Source organism: Peromyscus leucopus, chromosome 5 (assembly GCF_004664715.2).
Source record: "Peromyscus leucopus breed LL Stock chromosome 5, UCI_PerLeu_2.1, whole genome shotgun sequence".
In the NCBI taxonomy this organism is placed as follows: domain Eukaryota; kingdom Metazoa; phylum Chordata; class Mammalia; order Rodentia; family Cricetidae; genus Peromyscus; species Peromyscus leucopus.
In genome coordinates, this window is record NC_051067.1 from 119,449,881 (window position 1) to 119,476,378 (window position 26,498).

At 45.0% G+C, this 26,498-nt stretch overlaps 1 protein-coding gene across 5 annotated transcripts; it reads left to right on the forward strand.

Annotated features, from left to right (window-relative positions):
- The first annotated feature begins 237 nt into the window (after positions 1–237).
- Positions 238–24,430, forward strand: Cenpn (centromere protein N). 5 transcript variants are annotated; one of them, XM_028875705.2, is made up of 12 exons: positions 238–336; positions 875–999; positions 5,437–5,622; positions 8,053–8,098; positions 12,835–12,894; positions 13,555–13,631; positions 15,988–16,164; positions 16,798–16,899; positions 18,965–19,028; positions 19,840–19,952; positions 23,397–23,523; positions 23,756–24,430. In XM_028875705.2, the coding sequence occupies exons 3-12, from the start codon at positions 5,452–5,454 to the stop codon at positions 23,836–23,838; spliced, it is 1,020 nt and encodes a 339-aa protein (XP_028731538.1). In that variant the 5' UTR covers positions 238–336; positions 875–999; positions 5,437–5,451; the 3' UTR covers positions 23,839–24,430. The 5 variants fall into 5 exon arrangements, with proteins under 5 accessions (XP_028731538.1, XP_028731541.1, XP_028731537.1 ...); XM_028875708.2 differs by having other exon boundaries at positions 240–331; XM_028875704.2 differs by lacking the exon at positions 238–336 and adding an exon at positions 516–596.
- The last annotated feature ends 2,068 nt before the right edge of the window (positions 24,431–26,498 follow it).

Consider the following 26,498-nt stretch of genomic DNA (forward strand, 5'->3'; position numbering starts at 1 on the left):
GTGCCTCGCCCCGCCTGGACTGATCCACTATCCGAAGCTAAGGGGGGGACCAAGTGCTGGTTCACCACCCACAGCGGGGATAGAAAACAACACGGACTGCAAGGAGGGATTCGAGGCAGAGGTTAACATTATTTGTCTGATTCTTTCCCTGAGTAGAGCGACGCCGGGGGCTCGACACGTTTCCCACCGGGTGCGCCCTCAGACGCGTCCCCCCCTATACTCCTGGAGCAGTGAGGAGGCCTTGCCCGGTGGGCGGGGCCCGAGCAGCCATTGGCGGCTTCGAAAGCGCCTCGGCGGGAACAGCTGCAGACGCGGCCGGAGATGTGGACCGGTAAGGTAGGCTTCAGCGGCACGGATTGGGACCCGGAGGGCGGTGGGAGGACTAAGAGAGCCAGCCCCAAGTCCTCTACGGGGGCCTTGTCACAGCGCAGTACCGCCGCGGGATCTTGGCCTAGCGGTGAGACTAGTGGAGTCTTGAGCCCGGAGCAAGAGGGCGGTGATGCGCGTCCGTGGCGTCATATCCGCCCGGAGTGGGGCGGGACTTTACGTGCCGCTTGGAGTCTGCGCTGTGACGGCTCCGGTCTGCCCGCAGAAGGGTAACTCTACTTTAAGCCATGGGTTCCAGCTGGGCATTAGCTCTCTAGTTCCTTGCCTCGTGTCTTTTTTGTCTGTGCGTCCTGTTGCTTTACTCGTTATGATCCCTGCGCGTCTAAAGGATTGTTACTTAACGAGAGATCTTTTCTGTCATGTGTTCATTCAAGAACTGTGTGGTAAAGCGCTAGAAAGTAGAAATTGAAGTAGTTACAGGGGAAAGTTCACTCAAGGGCTTGCTAACTTTGCCGATATTTTACGCCGTTTCTGTGATTTCTTCTAGGAATGGCATTCTGCAAGCCACTCAGAATTAAGAATCTTCAGAAGTGCTAAGGAGTATTATATCTCATTCTTGGGCACCCCACCCTGAATGCCCTGACCTCGCCTGATTTAGCAGCGTCGAGCCTGGTTAGTATTGGGTTGGGAGAAATGCCTGCTTTGCATACACTTTTCCCGTTTAGCTTTATAGATGCCCAAGAAAGCCCACCCAGTTGTTCTTCCTGGATGAAGTGTTAGTTTGATAGTTGGCAGACTGTTGAACCCAAATCCTTCCCATATGCATACTGCTTAGGGAGAATGTCCAGTCCTTCATCCTTCAGGCATCTGTCAAGTATGTATGAGCTGGTTCTTGACTGAACTCCCTGGGATGACTTGATTGACAGTCACTAAAATTGTCTGGGTCAGAACCTGGGCCCTGGCAACCCTATCAAGCTAAGTTCAGACCCCACTAGGGGACTTTAATCCACACTAGGCCAATAAAAAAGGACAAGTCATAGTGAAAAGCAGAGAAAAGAGATTTATTCAGTGTGACCACACTGGGAAAAACCAAGAGATCCAGTGGCCCACCCTCACCAAGCTCATCTTTGGTGTCCAGACTTGAGACAAAAGTTTAAACAGAAAGTAGAAGGTACAGGACTAAGCAGTCCTGCTCACGGTGTGGTCCTGCCCGTCTCTGAGCCATCATTGTCCTGGTTTCAGTCTACCACAAGAGGGACCGGACAAGTTGGCAGAAACGCTCCCTGACTGACACCAGGTGTCAGCCTTTCCCTCTGCCATTATATTCCTGGGTAAGTTTCATTTCTTGGTGTCTGTTGTCTCTAAAGGGAGGCACACAAGTGACTCTCCTTAGAATGGCTTTACTCCTCCCAGGACAGTACCAGGGCAATAGATTTTAGAGACATAGTAATGAATAAGACAAACGTAGTCCCTGTCTTGAGCACACACACACACACACACACACACACACACACACACACACACACAAAAAAAAAAAAAAAAATACTGTAGCTGTGATCAAGTAACAAAGCTGAGGGCAGGTGGTTCTGTGAAGACAATAAGCACTTGAAGATTTTTTTTTTTTATAAAATAACTTTTTATTGGATGGTTGCAGTAAGTGTCCGAGGAGAAACTAAGCTGAGAACAGAATTACAACAAGAACCTTCTAGTCATGGTTTGCTGCAAGTACAATGCCCCATCCCCAGAGGGATCCTTGAGTCTTACAGGAACTAAGACTCAGTGTGGCTGAAGAGGTGGGCCTGGAGAAGTAGCTCAGTCGTGGTGTTGGCCTCCAGGAGGCCCTCAATTCCATCATCAAATACACGTGCACAGGTGAAGAAGAAAAGGGGATCGGCAGCAGAAAGGAAGCAGGGGCCAGGTAGTACAAGGTCTTGGAGACCACGCTGAAGGTTAAGTTTTGACTTTTAAGGAAGAATGGGCTCATAACTGAACAATACAGCAAATAATACTCCATTTTCACAACCTTAATTCAGCCATTTTTTTCATCCTAAACCATGCTATGGTTTTCAGTACCTTTTTCAAATACAGTCAACTGGGACTGGGGATATAGCTCAGTTGGTAGAATGCTTCCCATGCAGTAAGCCCTGGGTTCATCTCCCAAACCACATGAAACCTGTAATACCAGTGCCTGGGAGATGAAGGCAGGAAGATCAGAAGTTCAAAGCTACCCTGTGATACATGAGACTCTGTCTAAAAAGATAAAAATAAGGAGCTAGAGAGTAGTTCCTTGATGCTCTTTCAGAGGACCTGAGTGAATTCCCAGCAGCCACATGAAGGGCTCACAACTTCCTGTAACTCCAGCTCCAGGGGTCATGACACCTTGTCTAGATGGGGTACCATACCAGCATACTCATGGCATAACTAGTTCACAGGTCACATACTCATACGTAAATAAATAAAAATAAAGTACAGTCAGTTGCATGTCTTTTAGCCAGCAGTCAGCAGCAGTAAGTTGCATGCAGTGTTCAAGAAGCTCTTATAATATTAGATATCTGTCACAACCGGGACTCGTGTGGAGAACAGTCCTCTGTTTATTCTTAGTAACTGTAGGATTGTGGGGATACCTGCCTTTCATCTTAAACATGAATAGCAAAGTCTCTGTGTTCCTTCCTAGAAGACAAGCTGTTCAAGGAAATTAAAGTCTATAGAGACTTTGTGTAGTCCTCATTTGAAATCATGCTTGTTTTCTGGGCATAGTGGCACTGGTCTTTAATCCCAGACCTGGGAGGCAGGTGGATCTCTGAGTTCAAGGCCACCCTGGTCTACATAGTGAGTTCCAGACTGCCAGAGCTACATAGTGAGACCATGTCTCAGAAAAAAAAAGAAGAAATTGTGCTTGCTTGCATTTTATCTCCTGCGTCAGTTTTCCAATTTAGGTAATAGTAGGATTAGCTGTACCCTTTAAAGGCTCTGAAGAAAGTAATAAAAGGCTCAGGATCTCCCTTTCCTGTACCACAGCTTTAATACTCCTGAGGGTCACCTGTTGTTGAGGGAGCTATCCCGTGTTTGGGGCTCAAGACTAGGTGGGCACTGAGACTCTACTTGCAGACACGAAACAGGATAGTAAGATACAGTTATCGATGCATTGAAGCATGAAAAACAACAACAACTGCAGTTGGCCACACTTCTAGTTTCACATTTCATAGGCACATTTCATCTGACACTGGCTGAAATAGTCCATGACAAAGTCTAGAAATACATTGGTTTGTTTATTTGTTGTTTTTATTGTTGCTATTGTTTTGGTTTTTCGAGACAAGGTTTCTCTGTGTAGCCTTGTCTGTACTGTACTACAGAGCACTTGCTCTGTAGACCAGGTTGGCCCCGAACTCATAGAGATCCACCTGCCTCTCCCTCTTGAATGCTGGGATTAAAAGCATGCACTGCCACCGCCCAGCTCAGAAATAAGTTTCTAAGTAACTTTCATTTTATTAGCTGTATCATAGGATGGGAGAGGACCATGTGTGAGGGTCGAGCTCTATAGGCAGAAGAGTGGTCAGATGGCTGGAGGGAGCCGGAAAGCTAGTGGGGAAGCCGTACACACACACTTTCATTTTTGGAGACAGTGCGGCACTCGATGGCCCCAGGCAGCCTCCTGTCTTTGTCCTTCTGAATGCTAAGTTTATAGGCCTGTTTCCCTATGACTGGATTAACACACGTGCCCACCCTGTGAGATGTGTGTGTGATGTCAGTGCGTGTGTGTGCAAGTGAGTGTTAGTTTGTTGTATTTGTGTTTGTGTGAGTCTATGGAGGTGTGAGTGTGTATGTTCTAGAGGTAGACATTCAGTATCTTCCTTAGTCTCTCCACCTTATTTTTTGAGACAGTCTCTCTCTGAATGTGCGGCTCACCAATTCTGCTAGACCTCCTGGCCTTCCAGCTTTCTCTCCACACCCCCTGCACCTGAATTTTCACAAGGGCACAAGGGATCAAACTCGGGTCCTCCAGCTTCTGTAGCAAGCCCTTTACTGACTCCATCATCTCCCCAGCTGTCTTTAAAGAAAACACCAATCCTTGAGGAAACTAACCTGCCTGCTGTGAGAGTGCATCAGTCCCTTCGGAAGGTAGTAGCCAGTGGCCTACCTAATCACCTTCACGAGGCTTCTTAAAGGTCCACCACCTCTCAGTACCATTAAATTGGTATTTAGCACAAAAACTTACTAGCACAAAAATGTATGGTGTACAAACCATATCCAAATCATAACAGTACTTGTCTTTCTTTCTTCTTCTTCTTTTTTTTTTTTTTTTTAATTCTAAAGCATCCTGGCTATAGTAACTCACACTTCTAATTATAGAATTTTAGGAGGCTGAGACAGGAGGATTGTCACCATTTTGAGGCCAGGGTTGGCTACATAGTAGATTCCAGGCTAGCCTGGACTACAGAGTAAGTAAAACTCTTTCTCCAGAAAAATAAAAGGAAAAAAAAATCTAGAGTTTGGGATGTAGGTACAGCTCAGTTGATAGGGTCTGGCCTGGCCTGCAGGAAGCCTTAGGTTTAACCCACTGCTGACTAGAACCCAGCACAGTGACTCACTCCATAATCCCATACTTGGGAAGTAGAGGCAGGAGGATCAAAAGTTGAAGGTCAGGCAGGAGAGGTGCCTTAGCAGTTAAGAGCACTGGCTGTTCTTCTGGAAGACCCAAGTTCAATTCCCAGCACCCACATCAGGTGGCTCACAACCAACTATAACTTGAGTTCCAGGGAATCTAACACCTCTATCCTCAGACACCCACATTCCTGTACAAAGACACATACGGTCACACAAAGAGGCATGGTTAAAAGTAAAAAACAAAATACATACCAATTTTTTCAATGGTTCAAGCTCATCCTCAGCCACATACTGAGTTTTCGCCCAGCCTAGGCTACATGAAGCAGTATGTCAATGCAGCTTAAAGAATAATTCAGTTCTGCATTCTCAAACAGTGCAGACTGTTGAGAAAAGGTCAACATTGGGTGTCTGACCTAACAAGCCCTGGGTTAAATAAGATACTGAACAGTTCACACTGGAGTTTCTGTACTTGATTAATACATTACTATGCTCTTTTTGTTTTAGCCAAGGGCCAGAGAGATGGATGAGAACGTTGCTGAGTTCCTCCGGAGGAGCATCTTGAAAATCCCCTTATGTGAGATGAAGACCATCCTAAAAGCCTGGGACTTTTTGTCTGAAGACCAACTGCAGACCATAAACTTTCGGCAGAAAAAGGAATTTCTAGCCCAGGAAGTGATTCTGATGTGTGAGGTAACAGTGTTGAAAATTATCAGCCAAATAAATTAATGCAATAGAATAAAGTTAGACCAACATGTACATATGATTAATGGATTTTTTTTTTTTTTTTCTTAAGCAAAGCTACAAAAAACAATTCTGGTAAGGAAGAACAATCTTTCCAACAGATGGGCTAAAATATAAAATAGTTGGATGCTTGTGTGCAAAAACCTTGCTGGTTGAGATAGTACATCTGTTCAGTCCCACAACCATGGAAGCCAAGGCAAAGATATCTAGAGTTCAGGTGAAGCCTGGGCTACGTAGTGAATTCAGGTCAGCTGCATAGGAGGATTGTCTCAGGAAGAAAAAAGACAAGTTCAGTCCATCCCTTCTACTGCTTAGAAAGAAAAAGAGATTCAAAATAGATCCAAGACCCAACTGTAATACTTAAAACCATAAAAAGTGTAGGAAAAAGAAAAATTTTGTGTCATTGGACTAGGCAAAGGTTTCTTAGACCACCAAAAAGGTGGTTCACAAAAGAAAAAACAATTGATAAACTAGTAGAATTAATCAATTTTTCTTTGAAAAATAGTATTAAGAAAAGCCACAACCTGATGGAAACTATTTCTAAACCCTGACCTGTAAAGGACCTGTGGCTAAACTATGTCAGGAAGTCTCAAGAGTCAGTAATAAAGAAAAGATCTTAGATGGCTCAGTGGATAAGAACACCAGCTGCTTTTCCAGAATACCTGATTCCATTCCCAGCACCAACGCGGTAGCTCACAACCATCTGTAACTCCAGTTCCAGAAGATCTTACACCCTCTTCTGGCCTCCAGGGCACCAGACACACATGGTGCACAGACATATATGCAGGAAAAACACCCATACACATTAAGAATATTTTTAACACATAGACAATTTGGTTGACACTACCCACCAGAAAACATGCAGATGGTAAATAAGTATACGAAGAAGGGTTCAGAACCCTAGTCTTCAGATAAGTGCAAATAGAGCCACAAAATACGGTCACTAGAATGGCTAGAATTGGCAAGACGGGTCATACCTATTTGAAATAGTTGGACCCAGGGACTAACTAGCGTGTGCTAACAAAGGCTGTCTGCCGAGCTGTTTGTACCCCAAGCCCAGCCTTTATTTTGTGTTTTAGTGCTTAGGATTGAAGCCAGGGTCTCATACATGCTGAGTAAGTGCTGGACCCCAAGCTACATTTCCAGCCCTTGACAGTTTGTCTAAAAGTCTAAATAGTTGCCACCATAGATTGAGCCATTCCACTGCCAGGCATTTGCTCAAGAGAAATAAAAACACATGCATATCCGCAAAAAGGACACGTGTATTAGCACAGTGTTTATCATAGCTCAAACGCAGTAACAACCCAAGTCCATCCATGGGTGAGCAACAAATTGTGTCATATTCACATAACAGAAAACTACTAGCAATAAAAAGAATTGAACTATAGATGGAAAGTATGGCTGAGTGTCAAAATAATTATGCTGAGTAAAGGAAGCCAGATCAAAAAAGAATCCAACCTTATGTTAACATTCATATAAAACTAGAAAATACAAATGTTGTGACAGAAGGAGGGTTCGTAGTTGCCTCAGCACCAGAGACTGGGAGGAAGAGAAGTCGGCACAGAAAAGGATATGAGAGTGAGAAGAAGCACAAGGAAATTGGGCGTGGAGATTGCTGGGCGTGTTCACCACATTGACACAACAGTGGTTTCATAAGTATATTTGTGGACACATCTGAAATTTTTAAGTACATTGTCTTACTTGTCACTGTGATAAAAGACTCTGACAAGAGCAACTTCAGCAAGAAAGGATTTGTTTTGGCTCACGTTCCTGGGGGTTCAGTCCATCAGCTCACTGGCTGGTCAGGCTGCTTGGACACCCAGTGAACAGGAAATATGACCAAGCTCCAGAGCCTCATGGCACCACTCCCAGTGACCCACTTCCCCCACTGAGGCTCTACCCTCCTCCAAAGAGCACCCCCTTCTGGAGACCCAAGTGCTCACCATGTGCACCTGTGGGGACATGTCACGTGCCAACCACAGCATGGATGCAGTTTACTGTATGTTCAAGAGTGGTATTTTGTTAGGAGACAGAGTCTCACTCTGTAGTCCTGACTGGCCTCAAACTCGTTGCAATCCTTCTGCCTTTGCTTCCCAAGTACTAGGATTACAGCTGTGAGCCACCATACCTGACTTCTTAATGTTTTAAAAATCTAAAAGTTAAGTCATAAATGTGGAGTGAATTTCAGGAGAATGTGGACTGAGGCAAGCATTAGAAGTGTGACTGTTGGTTAATAGGAGAATGTAGATTGGAGATAGATTATCAAGACATTACTTCAGGCATGCTAATAGAATGTTCTGACCAGCCCTAAAATAGGCTTGAGAGGACCATCAGCAGACCTCATGCCTCCTTTCCTAATCAGTTTACCCTTTCTTTCAGGGGAAGAGTGCAAGTCTTGATGACATGGCCCTTTTAGACATTGTGTGTAAGTTTGGGGGATTTGTCTTTACACATTGGAGTTTTGTTTCATCGGAAGGGATTTCTTATGTTAATGCAGATTCTAGGGTCTTGAGAAGTGACTCAGCAGTTCCCAACACCCACTTAGTAACTCAGAACCACCTGGAAGTCTAGTTTCAGGAATCTGATGTCCTCTTCTGGCCTCTGTGGGCCACTGCATACACATAGTGCACAGACACAAGCAGACACATCAAAATGAATCTTTAAAGGTGCAGATTCTAGAGTTGAGAGGCCTGGTACCAGATCCCTGCTGTCTCATTGGCGGGTCTAGTGTCTCTTCCTGAGGTGAATCTCCTCTCTGAGCCTCAGACTTCACCTAAATCAGTGGACATGGACTGTGGGAACTCCGGACCTTTAGAGACAGGAACTGGTTCATCGTGAGCATAAAGTGTCACTTGCTGGGCTTTACTTTGTTACACATTTGAAAATGTGCCCCTGAGAAGCTGCCATATAATGCAGCTTCTCGCTTCTTGCTGCTACTTGGATTTTTTTTGTCCTTCTTCAGTATTCACTTTTTAAAATTTAAGGACACAGACCCTACAGCCAGTTGCTTGGGTTGGTTCCGTGGCTCCACCATTGTCTCCCTGTAAGTGCTGGGGGACGGTGGCTCACGTTGCTTGCCTGGTATTTCCTTTTGGCAAGTCTGTATAATGGTGATAATACTGGAGTAAGGCCGTGGTGAGGGTCAAGTGGAAATGCAGGTCCGGCACTTGGAACAGGAGTGGTCGCTCTGGGTTGGGGGTTGGGTCTTACATGATGTTTGTTGGGAGGGCACAGAAGTGGCCTTCAGGACAAGTAGCTAGAGTCAGTTCTGTCCTCCCTGGAGGGCCCCAGGGATCAAACTCAGGTTGCCAGCCTTATCAGCAGGTGCCTTTAGCCGCTGAGCTGTCTCTGGCCCAGACCTGGCTTTTATTAATTTGTTGTCGTCATTATACATTGTCCTAGTTTTCTATTTCTGGGATAAAAACCACGATGAAAAGTAACTTGGGGAGGAAAAGATCACTTTATTTCAGCTTATAGTTTATAATCTATCATGAAGTTGAAATTCAGGGCAGGAGCTCAAACAGGGCAGCAACCTGGAAGCAAGAACTGAAGCAGAGACCATGGAAGAATGCTACTTACTGGCTTACTCCCTGGCTTACTCAGTTTGCTTTCTTATAGTACCAGATCTTATAGTACCTGCCTAGAGGTGGCACCACCCACAGTAGTCTGGGCCATCCCATACAACCATCAGTCCAAAACACTACATCATAGCAATGTTGACAGGCAGTCCAGTGCAGACAGAAGAGGTCCCCCTTTCAGATGTGCCTGGCTTGTGTCAAGTTGGCAGAGAACTAAACAGCACATACGTTAACTGCCTGTATGACTGGAAGTGTACCAAATATCATCTCTATCAACTTTTTTCCAGCTGCGCTGTGGCCAAATCTGCCTCTGATTTAGTGTGCCTCATTTTCTGTCGTTAGCTTCTAACTGAACGGCAAGGTGGATCCTCAGCAGTTAGAGTACTTGTTACCGGGTGCTATTCCGAGCATCTATGTAGCAGCTCACAACTGTCTCTAACCCCAGTTACAGAGGCTCTAAAACCCTCTTCTTGCCTCTATAGGTACCAGGCATATATGTCATGCACTTACATGCCTGTAGACATACTCATACACATAAACTAAAAATCAATAATTCCTTTAAAAAAAAAAAGTGGATCCATAACACACTGCTGAGCAGAGCCGGTGATTGATGATCTTTTGGATACTGAGGTCTAGCTGAGGAGAGGTTAACCAGCCGACCTCACAGTACCTATCACAGTGGTAATGAGTGTGTGAGGGTGAATTAAGAGCTTATGAGAGCACAGAGCACATGATCTTTTTCAATGATCATGGATGGAAACTTCCTTGAGGAGATGATGTTCAAGTTGAAAGCCTAAGGATGAGCTAGCACTAGCCAGGCAGAGGAGAGAGGGAAGTTGAGGAGGAAAATGATGGGCCTGGGGTGAAGAAGAGTGCCTATAAACAGAAATTTCTTGTCCCAAATGCCTGTTCCCAAATGCCCACTCTGAGGCTTATATTAATTGTAAATGCTTGGCCAGTACTCAAGATTTATTACTAACTAGCTCTTACATTTTAAGTTAACCCATATCCCTTTACTTTGTGCCACATGGCAGTACCTTTATTAGCATGGCACATTCATCTCCCGCTTCCTTTGCATCTGCTGGCAATTCCTGATTCTGCCCTTCTCCTTCCTGTCATTCTTAGTTTGTTTGCCCCACCTATACTTCCTGCCTGGCTACTGGCCAATCAGCATTTTATTAAACCAATTCGAGTGACAAATCTTTACAGTGTACAAGAGGATTATTCCACAGCAAGTGCCAGAGATGCAAGAGAAGGGACAAACTAGGCCCCAGCGGAAGGGAACATGGAGACAATACAGAGACTTGGAAACCACTAGAAGGGTTTCAGCCTCTACCCTAAGAATTGTGTCAGCCCTTGATAGGTTATGAGCCAAAGAATTTGGTGCTTGTTTTTGAAATCATGCTGGTTACAGCACAAGAGAGAGCAGAGCGGAAGAGAATTCAGACACCTGAGGGATCATCTGGAGAGGTATAAGCAAGAGAGGGCGGTAGCCCACATGAGGTGGTAGTCGGGATGGAGAGGAGGGTAGAGGGCCAAGGGATGGAGGGGCTTACACCTAGCCCGTGGACAAAGACAAGTGGGTTGAGCTTGCAGGACTCTTGTCTACACATGAGCTAGGAGCCCTCTCAGCTCTGAAGTGGAAGCTGCAGATGCAGGTCTATCACATCTTTCACAGGTAAGGATAGGCTAGCCTGTGCCTGTTGCAGGTGAAGCTGTCCATTTGGATCTAAGTTCTTGATGTTCACCTTTTAGATGACAAAAGTTCTAACTTTCTGTCGTACCAGTCTTATTCAGAGACAAGTCTTCTCAACTCTAAACACAGAACCAGATTTAAAAAAAAAAAAGTGCCAGAAGAAAACCACTTTGGGAGATGGCATCACACTTGCCTTTTGACACCTCCTGTAGATACAGCCAATCAATCAGTGATCTATTGCCAGGCCCATTGGCATGAAAAGAAATAGGGGCCAGTAACGGGGACATGCAGGCCCAGGAAAGGAAAAAATGCTAAACATAGGGCGAGACAAGGAGAACATTGATGCTGAAGTTGATGGTACCCTGAGTGCTGGGTCCATATCCCCTTCAGAGATTAGAAAACCCCATCTGAGGTGAAGACACAGAAGGAGGTCAGTAGACAGATGGAGGTCGGCACAGGGACATCCTTTAAATCCAGGGTGAAGGGAAAGAGTAGAGCTTGCTGAGCCCCTAGGTCCCATCCTCCTGCAGGTACTCCGTATCTCCTGAAGGGCATCTTCTGTGTCACACACCTACCCTGGCCTTCATCCCACATGCATGCTTTATGCGAGTAGGGTTGGCCTGGGGCTACAGCACTGAACAAGTCCCTTGTCTTCACAAGTGCCATGGAGAGAAGCAGGGGCAGTGTGGGTGTAATCAGGGTAGGCCATTGAGGAGTTGCTGCTGAGGAAGAGCAGGCTGATGGGGAAACTGGAGAAGAGGCCTCAGGCCTCCAGGCCCTGCCATAACTGGTCAGTCATTCCATCTTGTGGGCACATGCATAACGGACGTATGTAAAAATGACAAGTGAGGGCTGAAGAGATGGCTCGGTTATTAAAAACACTTGTTAAAGACCTGGGTTTGATTCCCAGCACCCATGTGGCCCCTTCCAACCAATCCAAGGGCTCCTACGCCCTCTTCTAGCCTCCATGGGCACCAGGCACTCATGGTACAATGTGGTGGTAATCTAATTGTACTGAAATATTATTTTGATTGTATGTTAATAAATAAAGTTGTCCGGGGGTCAGAGCTATTAGAGCCATAGCAAGAGTGTGGCGGTGGTGACACACGCCTTTAATCCCATAAGATCTCTGTGTGTTCAGGGATATAGCCAGCATTGGAGACATATGCCTTTAAGACCTAGGGGGCTGTACATTCAGACAGTGACGAGGCAGTCATGTGTTTGGGTTTACAACCAATGAGAAGGCAGAACAACATACTATAAAAAAACGAACCGACAGGAAGTAGGTCTCTTTCGCGAAGCTGGGACAGCAGGAGGAAGGGTGAGATTTTAGCTCTGAGCTCTAACCTCTCGGCTTTCTCTTTTACATTGTTTCTGTGTTTCTTATTTAATAAGACGGTTGGTTACATCTATATATGGCGCCCAATCAAAATAATATTTCAGTACAATTAGATTACCACCACAGTACATAGACATAAATTCAGGCAAAACCTCCACAAACAGAAAATACTTCTGCCCATTTAAAAAATGTAATTAAAATAACAAAAGACCTGGCAAAAGGTAATGATAAACACCAAAACTGAACTGTATTATCTGTGTTGAAGTCAGTAATTGGAATTTATCTGCAATAAGTTTACTCCATTTAAATTTTATGTTTCAGGTTTTTTAAGTTTGCACTTTAATTTCAAAGCTGTGTCACCTTTTTTATATTATTAAAACTATGTATTTGTGGGAGGATGGGAAGGAGAACCACAAATACACTCCTTGTTCAAAATTGTCAACATTGTCTAACACATCTTTGCTGGTTTAAAAAAATGAGTGTATGTTTATTAGCACATACTTCAAAGTCCTAATATACACACTAAGCTGTAAGCCCTTTTCTCTCAGATACTCAAGCTCATCGGCACCAGAAGCTTTGGAGCGTCTTTCAGATGAGTAAAGAACTAGGTAATGTTTTCCACTTTAAATTGAACATCTGAATTTGGCAATTTAAAAATGAGGAGCAAATGTGGTCTCTTGGGTGGAGGGTTTTGTTTTGTTGTTTCTGAGTCATTGTATCCCTATGTTGCATAGGCTAGCCATGAACTCACTATGTAGCCTAGCTTGGCCTTGAATTCACTGTGTAGACAAAGCTGGTCTTGAACTTGTGGTTTTCCTGCCTTTGCCTCCAAAGTAGTGGTTCTCAACCTGTGAGTTGCAACCTCTTTGTGGGATCAAATGACTCTTTCCCAGGGGTCACCTAGGACCATTAGAAAACACAGATATTTACATTATGATTTGTAACAGCAAAAATTACAGTTAGGAAGTAGCAATGAAAATAATTTTATGTTGGAGGTCACCACAGCAAGAGGAACTGTGTTAAAGGGTTGCAGCTTCAGGAAGGCTGAGAACCACTGCTCCAGAGTGATGAGGTGACAGGGATATTCTTCCATACCCAGCCTAGCAGTCTGCTCTCTCAGGCTTCTTTTGAAAGATAGGACTCTTGCTCATTTATATCCCCTGGCACTCAGGGGCATGTATGGGGTGGCCATTACTGCTATGGGATGCACAGACCAAAGACATTGTAGCTCCCTTAACATCTTTTTATATTTCTGTGCACTTTGACAGGTGAAGATGTCGACTTTTTTGACATGAAACAGTTCCAAAGTTCCTTTAAGAAAATTCTTCAGAGAGCATTAAAAAATGTAAGAAAAGAGTCTTCATGGATTTCTACAAAATTCAATTTAGTAATATCTGGGGGGTAGGGGGGAAATATGCCATTACCTTAACAAACTAAATATTATAAAAAACTTCCATCTCTCACCTGCCCATCTCACCCAGTGCTTTTTAGGGGCAGTACTGCCCACTGGAACTCTGCCATGGCATCTGCTGCTGATGACAATGTCCAGTACTTAGCTGATTGCCACATGAGGACTTGATAGGTGGCTGATGTGACTGAGCAAATGAATCTTTAAACTGACTTAATGAGTTCCCATTAGATGGTCCACATGTGGCTAGTGGCTCTGCCAGTGGTCAGCAGTCACTTTTGCTTTTGTAGTGGGAAGTGAAGGCATCCAGAGTAAGACCCTCTGCTCTTCCAGCCAGTAGGGGCCACTGAGCCACAGAAGAGAGCAAGCTCTCTACTGCTCACCAGGGGATGAGACATCATTCTGCAAACCCACAGCCAGACAGGGAGCTTTCCTCCTCCTTGCACCAGGGGATCAGGAAAAGCAGCTGAGTGCAGAGTGGCAGAGTTTGCTCTGAGCCAGCAGACAGCATAACCACCTGCTTTTCCTGGAGTAAGATCCCACAGGGAGGAAACAGCAAGCCAGCTGGCCCTCTCTTCAGGTTCTCCTTTCCTGGTCAGGCCCCAAAGGAAGGTGAACTGGGGCTAGCTGATGACCTAGCAGCGGCTATTAAATTCCAGAGCAAGTGCAGTCATAGCTGCAAGTTTAGAAAGACTGAGGGCTGGCTGTGACATGGATACCACACAACCTCATGGGCTGCCACATTCCTGAGTGGCTCTAGCTGCTGAGACTTGTAAAAGAATATCAGGATCAGTGCACTCTGAGCTCCTTGCCACATAGAAATCCTGCTGTAACTTCAGAGGGGCAAACTAAGTGTGCTAGCCAGCACTAGTAAAAAGGCTTCGCAGGAAAGCACCCCTCGCCTTTGTTTGTTTTGTTTGTGAGATAGGATCTCACCATGTAGCCCTAGCTGGCTAGAGCTCCCGAAGATCTGCCTGCCTCTGCCTCCCAAGGCTGGGAATAAGGTGTGCCGGGCCAGATAGATCATTGTTTAAATTTTGTTTTATTTCTTGATGTGTGTTAGTGTTTGTGTGCACTGAGTGCATGTCTGGTGTCTGCAGAAGGCGGAAGAGGGCATCAGATCCCCTAGAACTGGAGTTATAGATGGTTGTAAACCACCCTGTTGATACCGGTAGCCAAATCATGATCCTCTGCAAAAGCAGCAAGTGCTTAACCTGTAAGCCGTCTCTCTGGCCTGATTATAAGTTTTTTTAGGGATTTTTCTTTTCTCAAAAAATACTTTGCAACATGTAAATATATCTTTATAAAATAATTATAAAATGTTTTCCCAAAGAGTCTCAAAACACTGTCTAAAAAGTAGAAATAGGGGAAAAAAAAAAAAAGTCAGGCAGTGGTGGCTCATGCCTTTCTTTAATCCTGGCACTCATGAGGTAAAGCCAGACAGATCTCTGTGAGTTCGAGGCCAGCCTGGTCTACAGAGTGAGTTCCAGGACAGGCTCCAAAGCTACACAGAGAAAAACCAAAAAAAAAATGTAGAAAGCTGATGTGATGTGTAGATGTAACCAACTGTCTTATTAAATAAGAAACACAGAACCAATGTAAAAGAGAAAGCCGGGAGGTCAGAGCTCAGAGCTAAAATCTTACCCTTCCTCCTGCAAGCTCCTAGCTTCCCGAAAGAGAGCCATTTCCTGTGTGTAAGTCATTTCATAGTCTTTTGTTCTGCCTTCTCATTGGTTGTAAACCCAAACAGGTGACTGCCTCGTCACTGTCTGTATGTACAGCCCCCCAGGTCTTAAAGGCATATGTCTCCAATGCTAGCTGTATCCCTGAACACACAGAAATCTACCTACCTCGTCTACCAAGTGCTGGGATTAAAGGCGTGTGCCACCACCGCCACACTCTTGCTATGGCTCTAATAGCTCTGATCCCCCGGGCAACTTTATTTATTAACATACAATCAAAATCACATTTCAGTACAATTAGAATACCACCACAGTGATGGGTCACCTAGAGTTATTTGCTGCCCAGCCTGATGACCTGAGCTGGATCCCTGGAACACATGTGGTAGAAGGAGAGAGCTGACCTCTGCAAGTTGTCCTCTGACCTCTACATGTGTGCTGTGGCAATTGTGTGCCCTTATACATACTTATAAATAAATAGAATCTTTAAGTAGACAAAAAGGCTGGGTATCCACACACATGACAAATTACAGTAACATTGCTTGTGTCTCAGGTGCCTGTAGTTGGTGCCACAATGAGATTTAACCAGGAAGCTTATATCTTTTCTTTATAAGGTTACGGTCAGCTTCAGAGTCGACGGGAAGAATGCAGTGTGGATTCGGGTTGCCTGGGGAACACAGTATTCACGGCCAAACCAGTACAAACCCACTTTTGTGGTGTATTATCCCCAGACTCCGTATGCCTTCATTTCCGCCAGCCATCTGAAGAGCACTGTACCCCTTCTCCATCAGGTAGGGAACAGATCACAACAGCTGGAGGACTCGATACCCTTGTCTCAAAGGTTCACATAGGTATTAAGTCCAAGAAGACTTAGTGTAGAGTAACTTAGTTCCTGTTCTTCTAAGGTAAGGATCAGAGAGCTTTCTTACCTACAGTGGAAATGTGACAGAAGGTATTAGCTTTTTTTCTTTTTTAATGTAAAAGTAATGCATGCTTAATATAAAAACAAATGCAACCAGTTCAGAAGGCTCTAAAGGTAAAAGGTGAGTCATCAAAACTCCACCCTTCTTCCTACGCCATTCACCCCAGATAGCTAGTGTCACCTTGCTGTCTCCTTCCAAAGCGGTTGTTAGTGTCACAGCAGTGCTTTTTGTAGTTTTCTTTAAGATTTATTTATTTATTATGTATACAGTCCATTGTCAGCAGCAGGCCTCGGGGTCCCAAAAGTGAGTAACAGGTGAGAGGATTAAATTTCTTCAGTTTCTTTTCACTTGTGAGGGGTCAGGGGAGTTACCTTTGTTTGGAGACGGGGCTCATCCCTGCCTCAGCCTCCCCAGGGCTGGGGTCCCAAGTGTGCAGTGAGCCTCTACACAGTGTTCTTAACAAGATGTGCATCCTAACAGTCCTGCTCCTTTCCCTCCAAGGCCCTGAAGGTTGCTAGCAAACACCATCAGATCGTGCAGATGGATCTGAGAAGCCGGCACCTGGACTCGCTCCAGGCCATTGTTTTTAGAGAGTATGATCAGGTGAGTCTTTAAAGTTGGGTTTCCCTTTATTGCTGTGCACACTGAACAGGGGGAGGGCCACTCTCAGCACGTCCCTGGCAGTGAGTCGTTGACCCTTTCAATCATTTCACTTTGTTCCATGTTTGTTTATTCTTTCACAGTGTCATACATGTATAATGGACTTTGACCCTACTGTCCCCATCATCCTCTTAACCCCTTCCTCCCAACAAGTCCCTTCCTACTGTCATGGGCTGGTGGGGGTTCTTTTGAGCCCCCTGCATTTAATTAGGGCTGCTTGCCTGAGTCTGGATGTGGAGTTACTTCCTAGAGCAAGAGCGTTCCACATTGGCTACACCACTGAGCAATTCAGCTTCTTTCCCCAACAACCATCAACTGCCTAGAGCTCCTCAGAAAGAGGTGGGGCCTCATGAGCCCTCCCCTATCCAGGATAAAATGATGAAATGTTTGGGTGCGGTGTTTCCATTTCCTGACAAGGACAGGTCTGCCCCTTGGTCTTAAGGTTTCTTTTGTACAGGGCAAATGTTTGCACATGTTCAGATATTTTAGGTGGATGGGATTCCTTAAGGGTATGCTGTGTGTTATGTTCTAGGTAGGGAGAAATGATGGCTGTCTGCAGGTCACTCTTTAAAGGGAAGGGTAGAAACTTGAAGATGTTTTTGCCTTAGGGTCCTGCCAGCCACTGTAGATAGGAACATCTAACTGTGGGCCAAAATAAATGCTTCTTCCTTTTAAAAAAGAAAATGATTTTTACTTTCCTTCTTGAGGGTTTTAAAATGGGATCTCATGTACCCCAGGCTGGCCTTAAACTCATTACTTAACCTTAAACTCATTACTTAAACTGAGGCCTCTACCTCCCAAGTGCTGGGATTGCAGGCTTGAGCTACCATGCTGGCCTCTTAAGAAGGTAGATGTCAAGCCGGGCCGTGGTACACATGCTTTAATCCCAGTACTTGGGAGGCAGAGGCAGCAGATCTCTGTGAGTTCAAGGCCAGCCTGGTCTACAGAGTGAGATCCAGGACAGACACCAAAACTACACAGAGAAACCCTGTCTCGAAAAATAAACCAAGAGAGAGAGAGAGAGAAGGTAGATGGCTTTCTCCCTGACTACCCCTTCTTTGTGAACCCTCCACCCTCCTGCCAAATGGACATCGACTGTTGTTAGCCACCAAACTGGAGAAATGGTCACTCACTCCAGGGAGCTGCAGTAGAAAGGGTACAAGAAATGTGGACTCATGGTAACAAAGTGATTTTTCCTAAAAGGCTCTGAGAGTTGTTTCAGGGTATCATGACCCAGTGCTGACCCCGAGATGTCAGGGTGTCTTTTATTCCTCTGACTTCTGCGTAGCCCCTGCACCTGGAGGTGCCTTTGTTTCAGATGGTGCTGGGGATGAACCCAAGGCCTCCCCCATGCTGGGCAGATTCTCTAGCACTGAGCTGCATCCTCGGCCGCCACACAGGATGCATTCTTACGTCCGTTCCTAAAACAACCGTGCTGCACAGCTTGCTGTCCTAAGAAATATGCTCCGTTTAGTGCCTGTGGCAGAACCCTCGCCTCTGTCTGCTTAGTAAGAATATACAATATAAGACCTCTTCAAAAAAAAATAAGATTTCCAGGAAGTGGGGGTACACACCTTTAATTCCAGCACTTGGGAGACAGAGGCAGTCAGATAGCACTCGCTCGCGCTCTCTCTCTCTCTCTCTCTCTCTCTCTCTCTCTCTCTCTCTCTCTCTCTCTCTCTCTATTTGGTTTTTTTCAAGACAGGGTTTCTCTGTGAAGTAGTCCTGGCTATCCTGGAACTCACTCTGTAGACCAGACTGGCCTCAAACTCACAGAGATCCACCTGCCTCTGCCTCCCAAGTGCTGGGATTAAAGGCGTGCGCCGCCGCCACCACCACCTGGCAAAGCAGATCTCTTGAGTTCGAGGCTAACTTGATCTACAAAGCAAGTTTCAGACAAAGAAATTTTGTCTCAAAAAACAAAAATAATGATTTAACACACTTTACATCTTAGAACCAATTACTATCTATATATCCCAACATGTTCACTTTTTCTTTCTCCTTTTAGACCTTTGAAAGTCACAACTCTACAATGCCTCTACAAGAAGAAACCCTTGGACTAGACCTGAATTGTATGTGTGCTTTGAGACAGTTGGGGTTGGGAAAGGCATCTCTGCCTTTCAGGTGGCTGCTACACAGTAAAACACTTGTGCTAGGATCTCATTGCAGAGCTGGTTCATATTTCAGAAAAATCAAGCTAAGTATTTGGGGCAGAAAGCCAAAGCTACCACAGGTGTTCTTCAGAGTTCACCAGAATGGCTGGCCATCATAGAGGTGTCTTCCATGCCCAGCAGCATACCACAGTATTCACATGTGATTGTCACTTTGGTTCTGACAGCCGTCCTGTGACAAAGCACTGTCCCCTGGGAAACTGGGTTTCAAGAAGGCCTGGTAACTCCAAACAGGGTCACAGAGCTAGGTCTGTCCAAAGTGGAGCCCGTGCTCTTAGTGAGCGGGGACGCTGGTTCTAGAACAATACGGTGGTTGTGTTGCTACTCACTCACAGAGAACCCAAGTCTCCCTAGGAAAGCTAAACTCAGATTAACAGTGGGAGAAAACAACCCGTGTTAGGAACAGAGCACAGACTCCAGAGGCCTAAGACCTGCTGTGGGTCTCCTGTGAAGTAAAGAAACTTGATACAGAATTACTCATGGTAACTACACAGAAAATGTATTAGAACCCAGACAGTGTGATGGCACTGAGTTATTTCTCTCTTGTCAGCCTGTGTTTCACAGCTGCTCCATGTAATGACTGTTCCCATGAGAAGAAGGGACAGGAAACAGATCTGAGCTACACAAACCATCTCAAGTTTAGGATGGGAAGAACATTGTATGAGATGAAGTGATTCCTAATGGCAGTCTCAATCCAAACTCTCATCCACAGTGGATTCAAACATCATTCATGAAAACACAGAAGAAAGAGAGAGAATCCAAAGAGTCACTCAGGAGACCTTTGGAACCTATCCCCAGCCACAGCTGGAATTTGCACAGTATAAGGTAGGATGGCGCAGTGAACGGCACCTGAAGTTTAGTGCCTTTTTTTTTTTTTTTTTAAGGTACAGAAACCTTAACTGTAAAACATGGCTGAAAACTATTCCTTTTCCATTTATCACTTCAACAAATTTGTAAATTACATAGATCTTTTTACTATATTTGTAAGTTCTCTTGTTAGCAAAGGAGACGTCCTGAAATTTTGAATTTGCTTTTGCATTTTGTGTTTGTAGTAATTCATTTGTATATTGCTAGCTGCGGTAAGCAGGGAGAGCTATACCCTACTAGCCTATGCACACCTAGGATTGTATTTGGCATATAGCAAATGCTCATAAATACTTGAATGAATGAGCAGGGTATGGTGGCACACACCTGTAATCCTAGCACTCAGGAGGCTGAGGCAGGAAGATCTCAAGTTCAGGCAAGCCTGGACTACATAGCAAGTTGGCGGCAAACCTGCCTGCCTGACCCCAAAGCACAGAAACAAGAAGAGAGAAAGCACACATACTACCTAGCCCCACTGGCATCAGATGGAGAGCAAGCAGTAGTGCACATATACTGTGAATTAAACTTGTTCTAAAGGGGTGCTACTGCCCACCACATACCCGAGTAGGAATACAAGCGCATGGCCACCATTAGAAGAACTCTAGTGTATGTCATAGTCATCCTAACATAAGCCCATGCTCCTCCTCTTAATACCTTCCTTCCCTGAGCCCCAATAAAATTGTTTCCGATGAATCTTAGAGCTACAGGGCACACAAAAGATCGGCTATCCGTTGATCTGCTCACTTAGGCCCAAAGTCTATTTGGTTTGATTTGTTTTTAAAGGAAGATGTTGGCGTTTTTCATGTTTTTGACAGTTTTATGTTTGTTGATGTGTATGCACACACAGCTTTGCTCACTTACGCTCGCAGTTAGGGAAGCCAAAGGTCAGTGTCGGATATCTTTTGGCCTTATTCTTTGAGACAGGGTCTGTCACTGAACCTAGCGCTCCTTTTCGACTTGACTGGCTGCAGGGAGCCCCAACTTCTTCCTGTCTCTGCCTTCCTCCCAAGTGCTGGGGTTGCCACCACACCTAGCTTTTACCTGGGTGCTAGGGACCCAAAGTCCTAGTGCTCAAGCAACAAGCACTTTACCCACTGAGACATCTTTCCAGCCTGCCTGTTTGTTTTTCAGACAAGGTCTTGTAGCCTAGGACAGCCTCAAATTCACTATGTAGCCAAGGCTGACTCTGAACTTCTGACCCTCCTGCTTCCTCCTTGTCACAGGTATGGCTACCACACTTGGCTGTGTTGTATTAACTGAGCTTTAAAGAGCTCCTAATTCAGTACAGTAGCTCTCAGGGTGTGGTCTCTGAACTGGTAGAACCAGTCTTGTGGGAATGAGGAAGGAGCATAGATCTTAGCTCCACCCTATTCCTCCTGGGGTGGGAGTGGGCACAGTGTCCAGCCATCTGTTTCTGCTTGCTGTCTGGCTGCTCTGGGCTGTACACTAACACTGGAAAGCCACTGGTTCAGGAGATAGTTTGCTTGTTCAAACATCTTAGAGTGGTTGTGTTCTGATAGTCTAGGTGTGCACTAACTCACTCACACCTGATTTTCTCCAACCTCAGGCCATGGCCAGATGACACTGAATGCCATTTGTCCACTTTAACCAGCCAGTGGCTACATTTTGCCATGTCCTCTTTCTTTCTCTTTATTCCACGTATAATTTGAATTCATTGCAGACATTTAGTATCTCATAGATATTTCAGCATAGTGCCTCAAAGTTTGAAGAATCACTCACATTTTTGTTTCTGTTTTTAAACATGAGCATATAAGAGGCACAGGCAGAAGGATCACTCCAAGTTCAGAGCAGCTGGCCTACCCAGGGTTCCAGACCAGTCAGGCCACAGTGAGGCAAAGAAAAAGGAAACCTAGGGTCACATCCTGTGTACTTAGGTGTGTGTTGATGTTGAAGAATTATTATTGTTCTAGGCTGGGCCTATAGCTCAGAAGTAGAGTGACGCCCTTGTCACTATTCTGTTGCTGTGAAGAGACACCATGACCACAGAAACTTACAGAGGAAACATGTCACTGGAGGCTTGCTTAGTTCAGAAGTTTACTCCATTATCTTCATAGCAACATGCAGGGAGGTGCTGAAGCAGTAGCTGAGAACTACAACCTGATCTGTTAGCAAAGAGAAAGACTGGGCTTGAAATGGAGTTTTGAAACCCTAAAGCCTATCCCCAGTGACATGCTTCCTTCACAAGGCCATACCTCTTAATCCTTCTAATCCTTTCAAATAGTTACCACTCCCTAGTGACTAAGCGTTCAAATATATGAACCTATGGAGGCCATTCTTATTCAAAATGTCACAAGTGTTGTTTTTACATACCTTAGGCCCAGCACCTGAAAAATTAAAAATAAGCATTCCAAAACATTCGCCGTAATCTGTCCACTTGGGAGACTGAGGTTGAAGAGCAAGTTGAAGACCTGGTCTACATAGAAAGACCCTGTCTCACAAAAAAAAGTAAATAAAATGATGTATGACAGTGGCATAGAGATTCCCTTTGGGCCTCTTTTAGATACATACTGAAATATTTACAGGTCAAATACTAAGTTGTTTTAGATTTACTCCAAATCTAAGTGGAGTGGGGTGGGGGAACATTAACAGATGAATCCAGAGCTGTTGGTAACTGGTTCAGATGGATGATAGGCACATGGGAGTCACAGTGTGCTGCTTCTGTGTGATATGGTTGGGTTGGGAGGGGCTGTTGGGGGCAGTTGGCTGTTGAGATGGTGTCTGGCCTCAAACTTGGAACCCTTGTCTCAGCTTTCTGAAGCTAGGATTATAAGCATGTGCTATTACATCCAGCTTTTAGATACATTCTGAATCTTCCATAATAAAAATCTAAGATTTTTTTTTTCTGTGTGTATAAGTGTTTTGCCTAAATATGGGTAGTGCACCAGATGTGTGTCCAGTGCTTACAGAGGCCAGAAGGCTGTGTAGAATCCCTTGGAACTGGAGTTATGGACAGATGGTTGTAAGCCACCATGTGGGTGTTAGGAACCTAACCCAGGTCCTCTTCAAGAGCAGCAAGTGCTCTTAACCACTGAGCCATCTCTCCAGCCCTGAGATTTATTGTTTTTATATTGAATGCAAAATATAATGGGCATGTAAAGACAGCACAGACTCTTGGCTTCTCCTGCAGGTCAGGTGCTATGCTGAGGGCAGTGCTGACACTCAGCCTCACCTGTGGGTCAGTACCATGCTGGCATTTTGTGTTGGATGTCTTTCCTATACCAGATACTTCCTCTTTGCAGTGAGCAAGTCAAATGGGCTCTGCCTGTATTAATCCATGTGTTTCTTGAAGGCAGGAATTAATGGAATATGTAAATTGTTTATCATCTCTCACCATCCTGGCTGATCCCAGGATTTAACCATCACTTATAAATTTTTTTTTGACAGCTGGAGACCAGATTCAAGAGTGACATTAATGGGGGCATCTTGGCTGACAGGAAAGAACCTCTGAGGTGCCTTGTAAAGTTCTCAAGCCCAAACCTTTTGGAAGCATTGAAGTCCTTAGCACCAGCCGGTGAGTGGTCAGCATGTCTTACCAGCCAGACCACTGCTTTTGATTCTCAGTAGCTGACTAGCTGGTTACCTCTGAGTGTTCCTGCCTCTCCAGTTGCTGCCTATCAAGCCCTATTTTGCTTCTGCGCTTAGTAAGGGTTAGACGATGCCCATAATTTGCTTCTGATCTTGGCCATTTTTAAGTTAATTGTGCCTGTGATTATGCTGATGGTTTTTTCTTTTTCTTTTTTCAGGTATAGCTGACGCACCGCTTTCTCCACTGCTCACCTGCATACCAAGCAAGAAAATGAATTATTTTAGAATTAGAGATAAATGAGATACATGTGGCTTTGCTTGTATTGTACATGCAATTCCAGTTATGGCTGGCTAGTTTCTATATATAATCTTGTGTTTTAGAAATCAACCCTTGGCATTGGAAATTCAATGTTTTTAATTGTCACTGTTGGGATTAACTATGTCCTTCCTATGTGCTTTCACTTCCTCTCTACTAAGTACAGCAGCTGGGGGCATTTGAGAAGTGATAGCACACACTCACACACATACACCACACACACAACACACATACACACAACACACGCACACATACACCACACACATATATACACACACACACTGGGCCACTCAGAAGTCAAGCATGACACAGTGGCTGATCCTGCTGGCATCACCCCTACTGTCCTCTATCCCACTCCTCGTCCTCAGTCCCTGGTTTCTGTGGGATTTTGGAAACTTCTCAACCCAAAACTTGTAGGAGAATCAGGGGAGAGCTGACTGCGTTAAGATACTACACAGGCTGCATAGCTGATGGCTTGTTTCTATAAATTTATTCTGTTCTATTATATATACGTGGAACATTCAAACTGAGCATCACTGTTACACTGACTTGTGAATAAAGATACTAGAAAACTGGTCTATCAGTTGCTTTGGATGAGAATCAAACAGGCTGAGTAGAATGCATAAACACAGCATGAAAAGACTTTAGTGCTTTATACTGTGATATGTACAGACTGGGTCATCTGTTATTCCCAGATCGTGGAAACCCCCAAAAGACCACCACGGAGACGGAATACCACATATAAAAGCAAAGAGCCTTTATTATCAAGCTCCAAGCCTTGGTCTCTCTGTCTGTCTGATGCAGTGGTGAGAGCAGAGCCCTGAGCCAAGGGGAGGTAGAGTTTTTACCATAGCAATGGTTGGGTGAGGACATTTCCAAGGTTCCCTGATTGGCTGACATTTGTGGAGCGGTATCTGTAAAACAAAAATAGGTGTGTGCTAGACTCAGGGACATCTGGCCACCTTATCTAATGGTTGGAATGTTTGGGATGTCAGGTACTTCCCCTTAGATGTAGGCCATCCCTGGTTGGGGTCAGCTTATGGCTTTTCCTGGGTCTGGGTATTGCCAGAAGCTGTGCCTGGACCTCTAAGCCTGTCATGGCAGCTGTGTGGTCAAGCAGTTTTGGGGCCCCTCTACATCATCCAGTATGAAAAACTATGTTTTTACATGTAATGTGATCAGATGTGTCAGGTACTTCCCTTGTCCCTCAGTGGTAAGAATATATTGGGATTTGTGCTGGTTATGCCCAGATCACAGGGACCCCCAAAAAGACCACCATGGAGACCGAATCCCAAATGTAAAAGCAAAGAGCCTTTATTTCAAGCTCTGGAGCTTGGTCCCTCTGTCTGACACAGCAGTGAGAGCAAAGAGCTCAGGTGGGGTGGGGTTTTTATCATAGCAGAGGTTGGGGTGTGGGAGATTTCCGGAGTTCAGGACCCTGATAGGCTGACAATTGTCCAAGGATATCTGTAAAACAAAAATAGGTGTGTGCTAGACTCAAGGACATCTGGCCATCTTATCTAATGGTTGGAATGTTTCGGGTGTCAGATACTTCCCCATCCCTGGGTGGTGTCAGCTTAAGGATTTTCCTGGATCTGGGTGTTGCCTGCCAGTAAGCCTGTCACAGAAGCTGTGTCTGGGCCCCTAAGCCTGTCATGGCTACTGCATGGTCAAGCTGTTTGGAGGCCTCTCCATAGTGCTGGCTAGTTCTGTGTCAGTGTGATGAGCTAGAGTTATCTGAAGAGGGAACCTCAGTTGAGAAAAATATCTCCATAAGATCTGGCTGTAGGGTATTTTCTTAATTAGTGATTGATGGGGGAGGGCCAACCCCACTGTGAGTGGGGACATCCCTGGGCTGGAGGTCCTGGGTTGTATAAGAAAGCAGGCTGAGCAAGCCATGAGGAGCAAACCAGTAAACAGCACCCCTCCATGGCCTCTGCATCAACTCCTGCTCTGTTTTTAGTTTCTGCCCTGACTTCTTTGATGATGAACAGTGATCTAAAAGTGTAAGCCAGATAAACCCTTTCCTCCCCAACTTGCTTTTTAGTCATGGTGTTTCATCACAGCAATAGAAACCCTAACTAAGGTTTAAAGATGCTAACTCCCCCTATACATACCTTTTTTTTCCCCTTTAATAAGATTTTGGGATTTGGCTGGTCAGTGGTGTCGCATGCCTTTAATCCCAGCACTTGGGAGACAGAGACAGGCGGATCTCTGAGTTCAGACCAGCCTGGTCTACAAAGTGAGTTCCAGGACTGCTAGGGTACTCAGAAACTCTGGAGAAAAAAAAAAAAAAAAAAGATTGTAGGATTTTATTTTGTGTATATGTATTTTGCTTGCATCTGTTTATGTATATCACATTCATGCCTGGTGCCCTCAGAGATAAGAGAGCATTAGATGTAAGGATTATGTCCTTAATTACGTCACTAGCCTGCGACGTTGTCCCAGCCTAAAAAGCAGACGTGCCTTCTGTGCGTTCTCCTTTTCTGCATTCTCTCCTTCCGTTCTCTTCCCTCTGTGTGGTCTCTCTGTTTCTCTGTCTCTCCCTCTCCCCCCCCCCAATAAAGCTCTAGAAAGGTAACCATGGCTCACGACTCTCCTCCAGCACTCTCCTCCATCGGCATGGCCGCCGCGGGCAGCGGCCA